The sequence below is a fragment of the Sylvia atricapilla genome, chromosome Z (genome assembly GCF_009819655.1).
Source record: "Sylvia atricapilla isolate bSylAtr1 chromosome Z, bSylAtr1.pri, whole genome shotgun sequence".
Classification (NCBI taxonomy): domain Eukaryota; kingdom Metazoa; phylum Chordata; class Aves; order Passeriformes; family Sylviidae; genus Sylvia; species Sylvia atricapilla.
Window position 1 is genome coordinate 14437252 of NC_089174.1, and position 13433 is coordinate 14450684.

Sequence of the window (13433 nt, forward strand, 5' to 3'; positions counted from 1 at the left end):
GGCTTAGCAGCACTCCCCATGATTAACCATAAAACACAGTTTACATTAAGTGCAGGAAAAACTAATGTTCTCAAGTAAACTGTGAAAATTAAGACTTTCTCATGGACCAGCTGATCAATTACACAACAGTTATAGTAAGACCAGAAGCCTTGTTTTCACTATCATAACTTTTACACAAGAAAAGAAGTTCAGCAGGTGCTTGAGGCACAACCTCTCCAACCTACTGTGGCATTTTGCAATTCACAGGAAATTGGATGAACAAACAGACCAACTACATTGATGATTAAGTTCATTTTGCATGTTATAAATTTTTGAACCACATCAAATAATAAAACAACAAATCTTAATTCAGATTCCATGAGTGCTGAACAAAAATCATCCTAATCAAATCTGGCCAAATTCCAATATGGTTAATTATATTTTGCATATGTAAAACTTCTTTTCACCTAAACTGGAAAGAGATATTTTTACTCAATTCTTGTACCCAGATGCTTGTGTAAAACTGCTAGTACCACTAGTGGTGTTTTTTTCCTTTGCATTAACCCCTAATGAAAAGATGCATTTCAGCCCACTGTTAAATAACTCTTACTTATCCATGAAATCACCTGCCCATGCAGTAACGTGAAAATTTTCCCCCCATTTTTAAACTCAGCTAAAAGCCTTCAGTAATTTGAAGCATGCTGAGTAAAGCAAGGCAAAATTATTACATCAGAATTTATGTCATTTATTTTTCCAAAAGTAAAGTATTACCTTTCCCAGTGGCTACAAACATTGGGATCTTCCAGATTCAAAGACACAGTTGAACCCATCCAGTGGCACAGGAGTATGACAGGGAAGCCAAAAAGGGAGTTGAAATGAACAACCATCTTTCCAAAGAGATGACTGTGAGAAAAAAAAATTAATTCAATAATAATACCAGACAGAATACAAAGTACCTAATAATGTTAATCCATCAAGAATCAATCTAAAAACCTAAATCAAAGGGTATTTTAAAGAACACACACTACTTGCCCAGCAGCAGCAATACCATGCCCATTTTGGCAGAGGAACTCAAATGGAGCAGTTTCATGCAACGTCAGTTCGTGGACAAACTACCCTCCAGCTGCAGCCACCCAGGCTGGGTGTGTTCAGCAAGGCTCTGCCCACACTGAGAAGAGCTGAAGTCTGGAATGAAGTCTGGAATAAAGGCTGGTACATGCTCAAGACCACAAGAGTACAGAGGCTCAGCTGTGATAGAGAACCAGAAACCCTGCACGTCCTTCATTTACAGGAAGGGTTTGTGCCTCTCCATGTGCTCCCCATGGCCAACACAGCCTCAAATGTTACCCTACACTGTCACTGCTCTTTAAATGAATCCCTAAAATTTAATTCCTCATCCCCAGCCAGCTATACAGTTTCCAAACAGAATAAAAAAAAAAATTTAAAAAAACAAAAAACCAACCAACCAAACAAACAAAAACACAACCAACAAACAATCAAACAAAAAAACCCACAACAACCACCATTCATTTAAAAAAGCTGTTGTAGTTACGCAAAGGTCTAAAAATATGATCCTAACACTTTTACTAAGCAAATTATTTTAGTTTGCATGCTGAAACACTCCTAATCCAACAGGTCACTAACCCACAAATATCAGAATGAATGCTATTAAGACATAATTTATTTGTCATGACTTAAGCTAGATTTCTGTTTCAGTGAACATTTGACCTTACTTCCTCACACACTAATTCTAACATTATGTGGCTTCAAAAAAAATTAATCCTCGAGCCTAATCTGTGGTATAATGATAAAATAATTTCTAATAAACATGTTTAATACAAATATTTTTAACGAAGTAAATTAATCCAGAAACAGCAATTTCTTACTTTAAATATTATAGAACAGACTAAAGAAAATTACATCCATCACTTTATTTTATGAGAAAAAAGACCACAGGGCCATGGGAAAGAAAGAATCAAAAGAGTCTTACTTAGCCCTTACTGCAGAAGTCAACATAAAAAACCTCACAGAAAGAAACTATTACATTTAAGGTATCTGAGGATATAGAGGTGATCTCATTTTGCTAAATTATTCTCGAAAAATCAGGCTGCTGAAAGATATTTCACAGTCTGTAACTATTTCTCTGCATGCAGCAAAGTAGCCAATGTGCAATTATTTAAAGAGCAGCTGTATTTTCAGCTAATAATGTCGTGATTTCATTGAAAATATTCACTTTGATTAAGTAGACTGTAAATTATATTTCCCTTTCTTTTTTTCTTTTATTCTCAACTTCAGCAACTTTCCTTTTGCAGGATACATTTAACAAAATTAAAATTAAAAAACATTTTGCATGAAACCCCTAGAGTAAAACTTGATTGCATTCAAATCTTTTGCTTAATTATTAAGGAAAATCTAAACAGAAAATCAGTACAGCTGATTAGCATTGCTAAAGTGTTGATATTAGCAATAAAAGATGTAGGTGACTCATTTAACTCTTGCTGCCTATGGTTTGCACCAAGAAAAACTGTCCAGAGATGCACTTTTCCTACCATATATTACTCAAATTATTGCAGCCAATAACACAATAGTATTTTCATTTCCTACACATACATGGAACCTGTAGTTTATGTACTGAAAACGTTCATTTTGAGGAATGCCTTCCCTGTGCAAATTAGCACATACATGAGACAGGAAAAAACCCAATAAATTTAGGCTGGTGTTTCACCACGAAGACTTCTTTCCACAACAGAACACTAAAGTCTTATTGCCTGTCAGCTTTCTCTACAGCACTTGAGGCAAAATCTCTTGTTCACAAAGCTGTATCTTTATTCTTATTTTGGACAGGAACTTTAAGGCAGGTCCAGTGTCTGTTCAGGTCAGACTTCTCTGTTTCCCTCAACTATAATCCAGGCCCATGATTTAAAAATTTTAACAGGAAAGAAGTGCAGCTACATGAAACAACTGTAGAGTACTTCCCTAATCTCTGTAAACTAATGATGGAATTTTAACTTCTAATATATGTATTACATAAAAATCATACAATCAATAACAATCATGTTAAAAAATTAACCTGGTCACACCAAGGTTTATTATAATTATTAATAAGCTTGTTTTTAAATGGTAATAGGTGACCATTATCATTACCGTTAACAATTTTTAATGGTAAGAGTAACAGGTGTACGAAATATACTTCCACAAATCACAGGTACTCCCCTAAAATACATTTAAACTTGAGCATCTGAATTGCAAACATGAATTGCATTTGTGTCACTAGTAAGCTGATGAAAAATCCTGTATGTGCCTTACATAAATACAGACAGTTAACCATTAATACCAAATATCTGAGATTTTTAGGCACCTTCTCTGCCACTACCAACTGTATTGACACTTTGGTTTGGTTTGGTTTGGTTTGGTTTGGTTTGGTTTTTTCCCCCCATGTGGAGTTTAGGACAAGATCAGAGAAAGAACAGGTAACTAAAAAAAAAAGGCAAAAAAAAAAAAAAAAAGCTTCTTCTTTATGAGGTGAAAATTATGACATGGTCATAAATTAATCTATCCACCTGCCCAGAGCAAAGCCACAGGGCAAAACTGAGGGCACACAGCTCTCCATCAGACTTGTTGTAATAAAAGGTAAATAAATACAGGTGGAACCGGGGGGCAGGGCAGAGGGAGGTATGATGGACCGTAAAAGAAGTAAAGGTTGCTCAAGGCTGCAAAAAAATATTTTTTGGTCAGCAAAATCAAGTGCTGCCAGAGAATTAACCAGGATTAGACCTGCATGAGCAACAGAGAATAGTACGACACAGTTGCTAACATGACATAATGGACCCAAGACCAAGGGAAAAGCTGATGCAGCTTTCCCACTACCGTTGCAAAAGCATTTTTACCATTGAAACATAAAAAATGCTGCAGGAACGGGCCATTTAGGTAGAAGACCAACACCAGAATAGTGACAGCCTTTCATGCTCGCTCATGGCATATCAAAGGTTTTACAGCACTCAGTCCTGCCTTTCTGCAGTGATAGGGCACAGGGACATCAAAATGTCTTCTGAGCTGCAAGCCCATGGGCTATTCTTAATTGCACTGACACAGCGTCAACCTGCATGTACGGCAAGTGCTACTTCAAAAAAAACCTACTCTATGTCCATGATGGTTTTCTTCACATTTCACACTGAATCGTAAACCACAGACTCCTTTGTGCAGAGCCCCTTGCAGATGTCCTTGACTTCACACTCTCCAGAGCATCCCAGACAGACTTGGTGACTGCAACTGGCAATTACAGTTCCACATGAGCTAAAAGGGTTTTTCTAAACATTTTTCAATGATAAATTGTTTGGTCTTTCACTTCCTTTTCCTTTTCAGAGCCTTTTCCGTAACACTCTTCGCTCCTGAGGCTCAGCTTCTCTACCAGGGACAAATTTGCCTATAAAAACATTTCTCTCACGCCTAACGAGAAAGGCAAAGCAAAATTTGAATCTGACCTAATCTTGTCAATGATGATTAATCCCGTGTTAGCTTCCATTAAAAAAAAGCCCCCACAACTGATTGCTTTTATCGATTACATTAGATTACATAGAGAATTAACAGATAAAGAGCAGAAGGCATTTTCCCTTTGGAAATCAGTAAATCAGTTTGACACTTTGTCACATGAAATCTCATTCATACAGCAAATACAAAATAACCTGAATTAGGAGCATTATCACACAGACCTTAGGCCAGCTGAAGATGTACAGTCACAGCAAATGGAAACTGACTGGTCTTTTCCCAAATCCTCAAAACATGTCACTCCAAAGGCAGCACTGACTTGTCACTGTCACAGGGAGCTCAGAACAGACCAAGCTGGCAGGGCTGAGACTCTGCCTGACAGAAAATGTGTGGGATCTGCACAGCCAGCATGAGAATTTGCTAAAGGATAACCCTGTATTGCCCTAAACTGAAGTGCCCTAAACTTTCACACCCTCCATTATCAGAGATTGTAAGAGCCCTTCTTGATGCAGCTCAGTCAGATCTGACCCTGTTCACTTGTGCTGCTTTACTTTCAAATCTCACTGTGAAACAGACTGACACACTTGGAGAGTTCAAAGGTGTTGAAGATGAGCTAAGCTTATTATGTGGGAAAAACTACTCATTTAGACTCATGTTTGAAGAATAACCAAATCAGACGGCTGAGTGTGCCGGAACAAGTCTCCTTGGCGGAGACAGACAGGCTGCTACTTTTTTCAAGTTATGTTACTAGGAAAAATAGATCAGTAATCAATTACCAATTTTTTATTATAAGATTAGTTATTTTTTATTTTTCAGTCTCTCTTGAATTTTCAGAGGCTTCTAAGAAACTGAGGTTAATGTAATCACACTTGTTTGTGTGTTCTGGCCTCTGCCCAATAACTTGTAAATTTATTGGCTGCTTAAACTGAAGCAAGAGAGGGGAAGAAGTCTTGAATTGTGGAGTTCCAGAGAATCTAGTGATAATGCACAAGTCTGCAGGAAATCAGGCTTTATTTACCCATAAGTGATGGAATTACCAGTTTTGAAAGCTACAGAATCATGGTCCTTTAAGTAAAGCTGTAATTTCACACAATGCATCTCTCAACCATTCCTACTAAATATAAATGGAATAATAAATGACTTGATGTTAAATAACAGAGAGCACCCTTCAAAATATATTAGAACTGTAAACCGGAGTAAGTTTTGGAGTTAAACTGTATTTGGGGGGTTTTTTCCCTACTTTTCTGGTGGAAACCTGGAGAGGTTGGGAGTTGTCACACTGCACATCGTTCCGTAAGCATCAAGCAACCTCTTGGATTGTAATTACAAGCACAGAATAAAATAAGGTAACTGCAAACATGGGAGGAAACAGAAAACCTTACCCCCCAGGAAATATGTGGATTTGCAGTAGTAGTGCCACATGGTTCCAGATCGAACAGGTGTCTGGATAACATGGATTGTGCTGCAGCACAGACCAAAAAGCACCGAATACTGCAACAAGGTCCTCAAGGACTCTGTCCTTCCCTTCAGAACACTCAGCAGTATCTTTTACAAGAACTGTTCTTAATGTAAAAGATCACATGAGAGTTTCCTCTAGGAATTGTCCTCTTGAAATGCAAGATTCTCTTTGGCCTGCTGACTTCACTTACTGCCACATTAAGAAGCTGGTAAGCTGGCAGGGACCATATACCCATTTATCGGTCCTCTTCTCCTTCAAATCAGCATTAAAAGGGCAGGAAAAGAGTTTTCACAAGGCAAGGAGGCATGGTAAAGGCAAATGCCAGCATGCCAGATACTCTGCAGATGGAGCCATTATTATTCCTCAGAGAAAGGCTGCCAAACATCACAAACATAGGGTTATTTCACTGTAGCTGTCATTGTCTGCTAAATTAGGGCCCTTTCACTTGAAAGTATTTTCATCTTTTTCCAGAAGATAGCAAGCATACATATTGAGCCATTAAGGTCACCTATAGCCCATGGTATTTTATGTCTAAAGATTATTTTCACAGGGAGCCAGCAGAATTAACTGTTAACAAAAATCTTCTGGCTAAATATGTTACCCTTTTATATTTTTTTTCTATCCTGATTTAAATTTACCAAATAAAGACAGTTAAAGCTGCATAGAATCCAAACAAAAGTTTCTGAAAAGCACACATTGAGAAGATGAAATAGCACCTTGAACATAAATCCTGATATGCTTCTTTTACACAAGACATTTTAGGTGAAACATAAACTGTGCCAGGGCCATACACACAAAGGATCTCTCAGCCCTAGACATCTTTCCCAGGGTGGATGTTGGAAGTTTACAGCTAGTTCTCAGCAGAAAAGGCAAATAGCATACAATTTAATAGCATCTATACAGTATAGGCTTGAGACAAAAATCATATGCCCCTCCTCTCCCTTTCTTTACTTTAATTAATATATGTAAAAATATTTTTTTCAAATAATGTATTCCTTTACATCTCTTTATATTAATCCCAGGTCTATTTTAATGGTACAGGTGAAGACTCTAAGATTAAGTAAAAACAGGTGAATGCATGTGTTTAAGAATTATTGTTTCTGAAATTAGGCATTACTATCATGTATGAAAGCTTTATTATAGAGTTACATGATAAAGATATCCATCAAATTTTTGTCATAGTCCCTCATCCATATACCATAATAATCAGATATCAGATGCTGATACCTTTTTCCTAATGGGAATCATAAAAAAGGACATTGCACTCATGGATGTAACTGTGAAAACTTTGTGGTTGCTGACAAGTTGTCTGGGACAATCCTGTGGTTGCCTAAATACATAAATGCCCTGGTTCCACTGCAGCGGAAATTATAATTCATGGTTTTACCCTCTCTTGAACAAAGCTTCTGTGACCCCTCTTTTCCTATTACCAACCTTCCAGACATTGTGTCACTTTCAGTTTATTGCCAGGATATATAGGACATATACAGGATATATACAATCAAAGGACTCAGATAATTACTTTAGCTGCCTATGCAATTTAGGATCAATTTCAAATGTGTTTACCTTCCTTTAAAATCTTCTGCTTTTCAGCCCTCTTCAAAGACAGCCTCTGTTTCCTTCCCTCCCCCATCACACGCATGCTCTCTTTTCCTACATACATTTTCATCATACATTAGATTCTTCCATTTCCCAGACACAGCCTCTGTTATCACTGGCGAAGTTCTTCACTCTGCCGTTCCCTGCATTTGTCGCAGCCTTTCACTGGACCCTTTCATTATGAAAATCCAACATACAAACTCCTGCATTTGTTTATGACTCCTAGCTTCTAACAAGGTGCTGTAATTTGTGAAAAAAATCACTGGCAACTCTGCTTCAGTACCTTTGTCCTTGTAAATCATCTAGTGAAATGCCATTTTGCACGTAACACCAAACAGAAAATAAAGTAGACTTTCCAGCTAGCTCCTGTTTTCATGATTTACGCCAAGCATTACACTCCTTAATTCTTTATCACAGCTTACAAACTTCACTTTTCAAATGATCTGCTTAAAAAACCAAAATAATTCATTCTGATGCCATTTCTCCTTAACAGCTTCTGATATATTTCAATGCATTACAGATCAGTTTTTCCACTTCCAGCAATCAAAGTCAGTGATTCACTGCACAAAGCCTCAGACACCACCATCACCCTACAAGGAAAGTTCAAAACATTTTAGCAGAAGAATGGGGAAAACAAAAGTGTTTCTTTTGACAGTTCATTCACTCACTTCTATCTTTCATTTTGGTTATTTGCAGAGGTTGGAACGGATGTAGTACTCCTGCACTCAAAGGGAAAAATGGAAGAACATAATTCAAAACCAAAAGTGACTGGTTAATTCTAGTATTTTTAAAAACCCACAATTAAAGGGATAAATCCTATCTTTATTTAAGTCTCGAAGAACTTCTGCCTTGAAGAACTTTCACAGAAATTACAACACAAACTCAAGAGGCCTTTAGACTGAGTGACATGCAAAAAATGTGGTTTTCACAGTAAACTAGCTTAAACACAATACATTATCAATAAATATTAATACAAATTTAAAACCATGTTTACAGTTGTGGAATTCTAGTACTTGTGGAATTCTAGTTATTAGTCTTTCTATCTGCCAGCAGAGAAAAAAATAAAAATTCCTGGGGAGAAATTCAACTTTGCCAGGTGCCATGGTGTCTGCAAGTTTTCTGCAACTCAAGATATATAAATATGCAGGTGAATGCACATAGGCACAAACTGTTCAATACATTCATAGAGTACCAGCTCTAGGACAAAATGCTGTGCTTTAGTGAATAAATAAAACATCCAACAAATAAAACTGCTACCCATGCTTGTGGCAGGCGGTAAATAAGCAGACTCTTTCATTCTTAGAAAAGAATCATTCTTAGAAAATCATTCTTAGAAATCATCCTTAGAAGATTCATTCTTAGAAAAGAATCATTCTTAGAAAAGAATGATCAACTAAACAACTTTGTATTTTATGCCTTTTATACTAACAGAGTAGTTTCATGTCGAAGTTTCCTGTTCTGATTTATATCAGCATCAGTTTTTTCTTACCATAAATTTTAAGGCACCTCAAATCATTAAATTCTTAAATTAATTTTTGTCTCTTGATGAATCAGAGGCCTTTTGAAAGAGTGCCCAGTATATCAGTATAAGAAACTAATGATGGCAAATGCCTTAGAAGCTCCAAGAATCAGATGCCAACTTTTTTAGGTTGCAATTAATACTGTTTATCAAGAAAATTTCTCTTTCTTTAAAATGTTAATTTACCTGGCTTAGATTATCTAAAACCTTTTTAAATGCCTGCTGCTGATTTCAGTTGAGGGTAGTGTAATTTGAACCCAGAGGAATCAAGACCACATTTTTATCAACTTGAACACAAGGCACTAAATCCCACAAAATATTATCCTTCAGGACACATGTTGACTTCTTTAAGCTCGTACCTCTTTGCAGTGTGCAAAAAGACAGCAGTAGCACAATCACATATCTGTCATACAAAAATGGTCTGTTCATGTCATCGTCTGACAAAGAGCCTTTAGTAACAAGCACCCTATTCAGAGATCTAATTTTTGCAGACATTTGTATGCCAAATTAAAACAAAAATAATCTCTATGATGGTGGGTTTAATAAGGTACTCTGCTATTCTCCGCAATAAAAATTAAACAAGAGAGACAGAATTCTTCAGCTTAATTGCCACATCTGTTATTAGGCACTTTACTTTGATTGACTGCAGTGTATGTGCCAGAGACTCTGCCAGAAAACTTTGTAAAGTAGACTTATAACTTATAGCCCAACTGGAACTAGCAGCATCTCTGTTACAGCTTCTGCTGTTTCAGTTACAACTACAAGAACACTGGCCTGTTCAGTCATTCATTAAAAGTTAAACTAAGTATTGCAAATTGTGCCTTCTTTTTTCTCTCTCTCCTTTTTTTTTCCTCCTTTCTTAAAGGTAGATTAAAAGCAGTCCCTATTTTCAGAAGGAAGAGCAGTAATTATCTGAATGTGTGAATGTGTCATCTCTCATTAATGGATGAGAGAGACATAAGCAACCCAGAATTTGGAAATTGCACTACATGAAATTTCACATTCAGTGGTGTGAAATTTTAATTTCTTAATTTTCTGCCTTAATTTGCCAGCAGATGAGCAAAGGGCTGAGGGAATAGTGACAAACGGCACAGCATTTGCAGAGGGACTGAACAATCACAGCGAGGGAGCTTCTACGAAGAGCAAAAATGGAAAGGACAGTCTCCTTTGATCTGTATGGAAACTTGGGATGAAACCTGAAGTCAGGAACTGCTTTTCTCTGAAATCCACAGATCATGACACCTGGTAAAAACCTCAGGTATCTTGAGCTGGCCAACAACTGGTTTTATGACCAGCTGATTTTCTTTTGGCTCTTGAACACACTCTTAGCATCTACTGACATAGCAAAACGACATTTTCTCCATCGACTAACTTATTTTTTCCAATTTCACATAGGCTTTCTACCAAGAGCACAGAAATGTATGTTGCTATTGTAAGCATGAAGACAGACAGGCCAGCTGCAGTACTGCAGAAAACTACTCTTCATCCACTTCCTCCAGTAAGGAGCAAGGGATTATCTGACCTTCCTTACCATTTTCTCTGCTGCTCCAGACAGTGCAAAGAAACATAAAAGTATGTGTGGAAGAGCAACAAAAACTGCACCAACACCCATTGCATCCATTCCTGAAAGGCAGAAGAATGCTTCTGCACTGGAAGCTGAAGTAAAGCTGTCCACCATGGGCTGGGCAAGCGATGGACACTTGGCCTGACCCAACCTGTCAGCTGCCCACTGAAGCAACCCATGCAAAAATATTTCTTCTCTCTGGAGGGCAGATTGGGATACTAACGTGCCCCCTCCAGGAGAGCAAGTGACTGTTTTTTGGAAGGAGTCTGTCCCAATGGATGAGATGAGCCAGAGCAGATACTTGTCACTGTTCAAAGGTTTCTGTTGTGCCCTCAGGAGTTCGAGGCTGCTCCATGCTACAAGGGGATACAGAAAGTTTCCACATGACTCTCTACTTTGAAATCTCTTTTCTTTTGCAAGTATCTGCTTTCCCTCAAACTAGTGAATACAGCAAGAGATAGCACTCACCTAGGCACATATATTTTAGATACACATTATGTAATACTCCCACATACAGTATTTTAATTGATATAACTCCCTACAAGATCTATGACACTTCTAACCTGCAAGGCCTTTTGTTCTTGAGGCTACACTTAATAACCACACTGTGGAAACACATGGCTACACATGGAAAGTATTCAGCTCCAGTCTGTCTAAGTGTTTCATCTTGTTTCACAAAACAAGTCAACAGCAGAGCTGAAAATACAATTTAGGTCTGCTAATTTCCATTTTCAAGGCACCCACATGACCCATGCCTCCAGTTTGATATTCTGCCATGATAACAATGATGTCATGAAATATAGACTTCTGGGTCCTAAACATTTACAAAGGAACTACCACACCCAATGTCAGGACTGAGAGAATTTTTTATAGATTTGGGTCACCTCTGAAGAGACCAATAATGTCCCCTTGACAGTCTGCTTTTTCACTTGTTTTTTTTCCCCATTGGTGGTCTTGTTGGAAACAGCAATGAAGCAAAACACACACATATGCCTAAGAGAAAACATCAATGCACTAAAGTTTTGCCTATTTCCCTGCAGATAAGCCATGCAGGGTAATTTTCAAGAGTCTACTGAGAGACTCCCACAAGAGAAGAAGATAAAGTCTGAAGTGTGTATCTAGAAGCAGGCTCCAGAATTGTTACTCAGTGGCACTAGACATTTTTGGAGTGACTGCAATGGACTTCTACTTAATTCCAAAACCCCCTTGCACAGACCAAGGGGCAGCAGCAACCTCAGGCTTTCTTCACAAGTTGTCTCACTGCTAGATGAGAAAGAGCATTTCCTTCCTGCATCCCAGCACTACTTCAGCAAACAAGCCAAACAAAACCCTCTTTTCTTAATCTGATCTGCTCTCAAAATACACACAAGAAAGGTTGGCAATCTGCAAAAGCCCCCAAAAAATCTTCTTCTGCATATCAGGGGTGCAAACCAGACCCCAAACCACTGCATCAAGGTTCACTTACATGAATGCATATTCTGGCTGTCATTATTCATACATAATGCAAATTGGCATCAACTAGTGTTCAGCAAGAAAGAATGGAGCATATCTAAAAAGTGCATTAAAATTGCAGAAAAACATTGTTCCAAAGATGAGATTAAGTCTCACAGCTCTCTGAAACGGGTTATGGAGACGGAAAAATCTACTGACAAGCAGTGGGGATACTTAAAATAAGGAAGCTTCTCTCTTGCAATGTTTTTATTTTACTCTTACAACAACTAGTCACTCAACCTTCTTATTCAATAATTAAAAATGCAGTCTTTTGTGGGTTTAGAGTTCAAACAAGTTCCCTGGAAGTAGCTAATTTTTTCCTTCGAGACCATCTTCTCTTTTAAAGTGATGGAGGCCTGTGGCATACCTACACAGCAGAATCTGTGATGTGTAATGCCTTTAATCCAAACCAATCCTAAAGCACAAAGAACACAATATGCACTCTCAGCAGAGTCCATCACAGTGCTGGCAATTCCACTTGTGTCTACAAGAAAATTCAATTATTGAAAGAGGCCAGTTGTTCTGGCTTTGGTGGAGGCAGCTTTGGTATACTTGGATGACACAGATGTGTCTTCATAAATCCTAAAATGTACAAACAATGAGTCTGGCGTCATGAACTTCATCGCAGTTACTCTGGAAGTTCAGTGATCTCACTTGAGTCACTCCTGGTTTACCCAATGCAAGTAATAAAACAGGACCCTCAGCCTCTGTACAGTTAAAACTTTTATTTTAAAAGAAATGAAACTAGCTAAAATTATTTTATTAAAAAGAAAAACAAACAGAAATTACATTCTTTGCAGATTGATAAAATCGCCAGGAACTCTCACCCCTCAATTTAAAATACGCACTTGAATCTCACTGGCAGGTACCCTTCAGAAACAGTTGTTATCTGCAATATCAGTCTGGGGCGAAGGCTGGGGGAAGGAGTGAAGGAAAAAAAGATTAAAAGATCAAGTTACTCTTCACTTCCAAACAAGCCCAGCCACAGCTGTACATCAGCTTCTGAGCAACTGCTCCACAAACACACAACAGGGCTTCTGTCTTGCCACAGGGTTTGCCTGGGTCACTCACATGTGGCGTGGATTAAAAAGGCAGGAAAGCTCCATTATGGAGCAAACACAGCCAGGAGTTAAACAGGGGAGCTGACAGTGCTGCTGGTAAATATCCTGTCCAGTGCCCTGTCCTGAGGGGACTCTCCCAGATCCAGAGGAGCCTACAAACAGCTCTGTAAAAAGGGGCCCAAATCATCATTTGGCTTTCCTACTTTCACCATCTAAGCAGGAAGAAGTTGGGAGGGAAGGAGACCAGAGAGGTAAACAGGGGTTTCATAGGCAAAA

At 38.1% G+C, this 13433-nt stretch overlaps 1 protein-coding gene across 1 annotated transcript in view; it reads right to left on the reverse strand.

Annotated features, from left to right (window-relative positions):
• MEGF10 (multiple EGF like domains 10) overlaps window positions 1-13433 on the reverse strand; it is an 81717-nt gene that overhangs the window by 61937 nt on the left and 6347 nt on the right. The window contains exon 2 of the mRNA XM_066340066.1: window positions 751-882. Within this exon, the coding sequence (XP_066196163.1) occupies window positions 751-866 (116 nt within the window). The 5' untranslated portion in view covers window positions 867-882. The remainder of the gene's footprint in view (window positions 1-750; window positions 883-13433) is intronic.